Raw genomic sequence first — 5,732 nt, forward strand, 5'->3', positions numbered from 1 at the left:
AGAAGCAAACAGAAAAAAGAAAAGGAGGAAAGCATGAAGGGAGAGAGAGAATTTAGCTTACCAACTGTACAGATGCAGGAGTGTGAGATGTCAAGCTCTACTAGTATAATCGAAGAAAATAAACGCAATGCACATTTATCTTCATTCTTCTTTATTCTTTTTTTTTTTTGCAGATGCCCATAGAAAGATCGAACAGTGAACAACAGCTGGAAGCAGAGCAGCAGCCATGGCTGGAGACTTTGATACTTACAAGTAACAACACAGATGAACTTCATTGTCAAGTAAAACAAAAATGAAGATAAACAGAGCAAAAGAGAGAAAAAAGAAGAAAAAAATCTCATTTCCATCATTCGATCCAGTAATCAGTTGTTACAGTAAGTAACACGGCATTTAAAACAGAATAAATCCAAAGAAGCATAGAAGGGGAAAAAGAATTACAGTCAGCAGCAGTAGCAGCAGCAGCAGCAGCAGCAGCAGCAGCAGAAGTAACAAAAATAAACAAAGAAGAGAGAGCATAGGATTGAAAAATCTGTAAATAACTAAATACAGAGAAACCAGCTCCAACCTTCCCAATTTCAATCAAAATGAACAGGTGTTCGCAGATCCCAGAGCGGCAAAATACTGATTTACCTCAATCGCCGATTTGGTGTTGGAATTTCCACCAAAATGTAGCTCTGAATTTTACTTGGATAAGTATCCCGACTCAGTTGCCAGCATCGACGAATTCCGCATCGGACACAGCGGAGAGTTCGATTTGACTTGCATCGTCGTCTTCAATCGGGGGAAGATTGAGATCTATCAAGTTGTCTCCGAATTTGGCAGTAGTGGTTGCAGTGCCGGAACCGGAAAGATGCGATCTTTTGTGGCCACCGAGAGCTTGCCCGGAGCCGAAGACCCTGAAACACACCGGACATTCATGAATTTTCTGTTGACGCGGCGAAGCGTCATTTCTATCTTCGGATTCAGTTTCCTGAACTCTAGAAGTGGAAGCAACAGCAGGGAAAGTGCTGGTTGCGGGGACGCATCCCCTGATTTTCTTGTGGCTGGCGCGGTGGCCACCGAGCGCCTGATAAGACCGGAAAACCTTCTTGCATGTGCCGCACTGGTACTTTGACCGCCCGCTGGCGTAAAATTTCAACTCCTCGGAGTCTTCGGATTCTTCGAATCGGAGCTTGACCGCGTCACGCATCCAAATGTCCCTGGAAAGCATCATTAGCGAGAGGGCGACGTCCTCCTCCGGCGTGGTATCAGAAACGGAGCTGAGAGGCTCAGCCTCCGCCTCCACCTTGAGCTTCATCTTATCGCAGTCGACCGATTTACGGTTGCGCTTGGATCGTCTGCGAAAGGGGGCTTTGGACGACTCCGTCTCGCTCTCCCTGTCCTGGACGACCGACCCAGCATCGACGGCAAACGAGAACTCGGGATCGACGAGCCGGATGCTCTTTTTGGGATTTTCCCTTAGACCATAATAAACACCTTTGCCTTCGTCTTCTTCCTCGTGCTCCTCCTCCTCCGAGGACGACGACGACGAGGAAGACAAAGCAGAAGTGATTTCATTCCTCAGTTGGGGCTTCGGTGGCTGTGGAGTCGGAGCCAGAGTCGCCATGTGGGACCGCATGTGGCCCCCCAACGCCCTGCCATTAGCAAAGCTCCTCGAGCAGAGCTTGCAAGTATGTTTCTCCATGAACACTAGTATAACCCCCCAGCGACGTCAAACAACAGAACAAAATAAAATAAAAAATAAAATAATCCAAATCCACAAATCTCCACAGAACCCAAACCTCAGAACTGCAAGCGCAGAACAAAAATGGTGGTTGAGGCGAGCGGCTCTGCGTCTTCTTCCTCCCCCTGTCTGTGTCTTTGTTGATCTTTTCTTTAAGAGCTCAGGAAGCACACAGAGAGTGGAAACTAAAAAGAGTTGGTGACAAGCATTCCTCCACCAAAAGACACGCACTCAAATAGCCTAAAAAAAAAAAAAAAAAAAAGATTAAATTTAATTCTCATTCATCTAAGTCTTAATCTCCTTAATTAATATTTAAAAAACGCTCCTTCGTTAAGCTACACGCGGAGAAGCACGTGTACAACTCAACCACGCTCACAAAAAAAACCACTCGGCCCCACCAAGTGAACGGCCAGACGAATCTCAAACGCGAAAGTACCACTGGGCCCCGCGAGTTTCGAGGAGAATCACACACGCGGCATACTCTTGACGTTTACTATCGCTGTACCGAAAACATGCAACACGCAAGGAGCAATTTGACATTTTCACTTCACCTCTAGAGAAGCGCTGGGCCCACGCGACACGAGTTCAAGCTGAGCCAGCAAATGCTTTCCTTGTGATTTTTTTACTTTTTTACTCGTTTTACTCAATAACACGAAAATGATTATTTCTTACCGTAATAAATAACTGGCAGGACATAATAGCCATTTTCTCATTTGAGCAGGAGTATTTGGGGAATCCAAGTGGAGTTAAAAAAAAAAACTGCTGGGTTTGTTGTAACGACGCAAGGCAAGATGATAAATCATAAAGCCACGTGTCCAGGAAGCCTCATTTAATTTAATTAATTAATTTCTATTTTTGGTTGTTATTGTCTGCCAATCAGATCACGCCAGCTGTCCCTGTAGGATCTTTTCAGAGCAGGGACGTGCCGGGCGATGCTTTAAGTCTTATTCAATTGGGGGCTAAGATCGTACTTTTGCATATTAATTATCTAATAAATTGAACTTATAAAATAAAAATAAAAATAAGAAAACGGAATTTCCATAAATAGAGGAGTTTTATGTGGAAAGAAGATGGATGATGGAGGACTGGGTCTTTCATGAGGGCTTCAAGCGACATGTCATCTGTGGAACACTGGCGTATGTACGGTAAGGATCTCCCCGGTCGGGTGGGTCCATGGAGAGGCAACATGCATGCATGAGTGCATAGATATGCACGTGCCCACACATGTAGGGCGTTTACTCGATGAGTCGTGCGTGGCGTGGCTTGGTTTGGCACGCTGGGCGTGACCATAGGGAGAAGGCATGATGAGGTTCAGCTTTCTATAGTTGAAAATATTTGGACCTTCGGATACTCACATTCTTATTTTTTTAATTAATAAATTTATTTATTTAAACCTAAAATATAAATATAAATATAAAAATTATTAATATTTTCTTTTATCATAATATTATATTTATTTATTAAAAATAATTTATTAAAATTTTAAATATAAGTTGTAACCGAGTGGATGTTTGGAACATATCGGAGACATATCGGGCGATACCAAAAAGAGTGTAGAGAGGACAGGCGAAGGACAAGTGTCACAGGTAGGTCACAGAGAAGGTTAGTGAGGCCTGTAGAAGTGAAGTCTACAGCTCTGAAACGAAAAGAAAAAGTCTCTGATATGCGGCCAAGGACAAGTAAGAAGCATGCGAGGGCAGGGTTCAGAAATACTTTTAACAATTTGTACCAAAACGAAAAATAGAATATTTGCCGTACACAGAATTTACGTAATGTTCAAGTACTTGGGGTACTTGTCACTGGTAACGCCCTCTTGAAATGACAAATACACCCTTACGATTTTCACCGCCTCATCGACCGTCCATTGGTTAAGTCAAACACATTGGACGCTACAGATTAATTATCCGGTACGACTTAACGAGCGGTCTTAACTGGACCGCCACGTGGGGGGTGGAGATGGATGCATCTTATCTTTTTTATTTTGGGGTCATTGTCAAGCATTTTGGGCGTGTTACGTCACGGTCAGGGTATCTCCTTGGGTTCGCAAATTGGCCGCCAATTTCTTGATATTTTCTTAAAGGGGGGGTAAGCTGAAAAAATCTAATCAGCGACCTAATCATGGCCGTCTATCTTTCTACATTATTATTTTTAATTATTAAACATTATTATTTCGTAAAAACTATTGAGTCAACCGGTGAGTTAGTCGGGTTGACTCAAATTTCGGGCTGAATGATTTAATGGAGTTAAACCCGGTCCGGGATTCACAAATCCCGGTTCATTTTCTTTTTTGTTAATTTACACTCTTTTCTCTTTTATTAAATTTGATTAATTAATGTAATTAAGGAAGGTGTGGGTTCTATTATGGGGTTGATTAGATTGTTGAACGACCAAGGAGTAGGATATCACTTCAGGGTACCAAACTAATCTTGCTCTTTGGTTAGTTAAGTGCCCTAGTTTCAACTGTAAAGTGTACTTGATTTATAATTAATTATTCGTCTCATTAGCGTTATTATTGGGACGGTATGCCCTTATTATTATCAAACGCCTAGCCAATACAACCCAAAAGACCAGTCTGTTAAGTGTGAAAAGCCAAATACCTAACCTAGGTGAACCAGGGGTGGACGGAATTTAACCCATGTGGACCAGAACCACCTAGCTTTGACAATTATGTGTTTATTTATAAAATAAAAAATATTATTACTTTAGAATTCTAAAATTAATTCCTTTTTTTTGCATGGTTTATATCGATAAAATTTTTTCCATACGTGATCGCCTGATTACCCGAAAATAAAGATAGAGGCAGATTTATGATTTTAATTTTTAAGCCTACACTTCATAATTGTAAGAAATATGGTAGGGTATTTAACAAGTATTTTATAAATTTTTATCACTTGATAATTAAATAAATTGTCCTTTAAAAATTTAATTTATCTTTTTATTTGCCTAATATAATTGAGTAAATAAATAAGTGAAGGGATAATTCCCTGACCATCTTGAATGAAATGAGTAATATCATTGAAGCCATTGCAAGTAGATCCATGAAATAAATCTTCATAATTGGTTCAGATATTTATTGACTATGGTACAAAAGTTTCATGTGATTTGTGGACCCATGCAACCACATCTTATCATATCATATGTAAATAAAATTATGGGAAAATTATATTCAGTTTGATAAAGATTTTATACTTAAAAATAATTTTAAAATTGAGACATAAACAATGATTTTTTTTATCAAACAATGATTTTTATGGAATTATTTTAAATTTTTTTACATCGGCACAAGAATACCCTAATTATAAAAAAAAATTCTCATTTTTCCTATTAGAATAATAAGAAATTTGTTTCGACTATCCCCTATAATTCTTTGTGAGACAAAAAAGAATTGAGGTAAATATTTTTTATTTCTTTAAAATTGACACAAACATTTCGTAATTTTCTTTTTTACAGACTCGTCCTTAACTATTAATTTAATGAGACCCGAATTTATTCATATTTACTTATCGAAAAGAAAATTAACTGAGGATTTGTTGGAGAGGAGAGAGTAATTAGTCAGAAAATCATTAGTGTATTGAAAATACATACCAAAAAGGCAAGAGGTAGCTATATAAAAAATACTAATGGCAATGATAAGAAGGTGATTGGATGTAGATTTATATAATGTGGAGTAATGGAGTGATTAGGTAACTAAGGGAACATCACCACTTTCCTCTCCCACCACATACTCCACCAATGTTCAACAATGCATGTGATCATAACCAAGCAAGCACCTCTCTCTCTCTCTCTCTCTCTCTCTCTCTCTCTTCCTCGAAAGAAATAAAGAAAGAAAGAAAAATTAAACTATTTTTTACTGGGTTGAAGTAACATTATCGGTTTGGTTGGGGCCGAATTTGATAATATGAAAATAATAGATTTATCTTGATCATGTTATTTTTATTAGAAATGTTTGTCACAAACAAAAAGGTAAAATTACTTTTCATGGTTGTAATTTTCCATGAAAAATTTGAGT

The 5,732-nt window shown here is 39.0% G+C and overlaps 1 protein-coding gene across 1 annotated transcript; it reads right to left on the minus strand.

Moving 5' to 3' along the window:
* Positions 1–313: 313 nt before the first annotated feature.
* On the minus strand, positions 314–1,901 carry LOC137934771 (zinc finger protein ZAT1-like). Its single transcript, XM_068779297.1, has 2 exons — positions 1,782–1,901; positions 314–1,689 (listed from the first exon to the last, which is right to left on the minus strand). The coding sequence occupies exon 2, from the start codon at positions 1,682–1,684 to the stop codon at positions 704–706; it is 981 nt and encodes a 326-aa protein (XP_068635398.1). The 5' UTR covers positions 1,685–1,689; positions 1,782–1,901; the 3' UTR covers positions 314–703.
* Between the last annotated feature and the right edge of the window lie 3,831 nt (positions 1,902–5,732).

This window comes from Aristolochia californica, unplaced genomic scaffold (genome assembly GCF_029961685.1).
Source record: "Aristolochia californica isolate CCGP_79_NKW_82.1479 unplaced genomic scaffold, dmAriCali1.0.hap1 SCAF_6, whole genome shotgun sequence".
Taxonomy (NCBI): domain Eukaryota; kingdom Viridiplantae; phylum Streptophyta; class Magnoliopsida; order Piperales; family Aristolochiaceae; genus Aristolochia; species Aristolochia californica.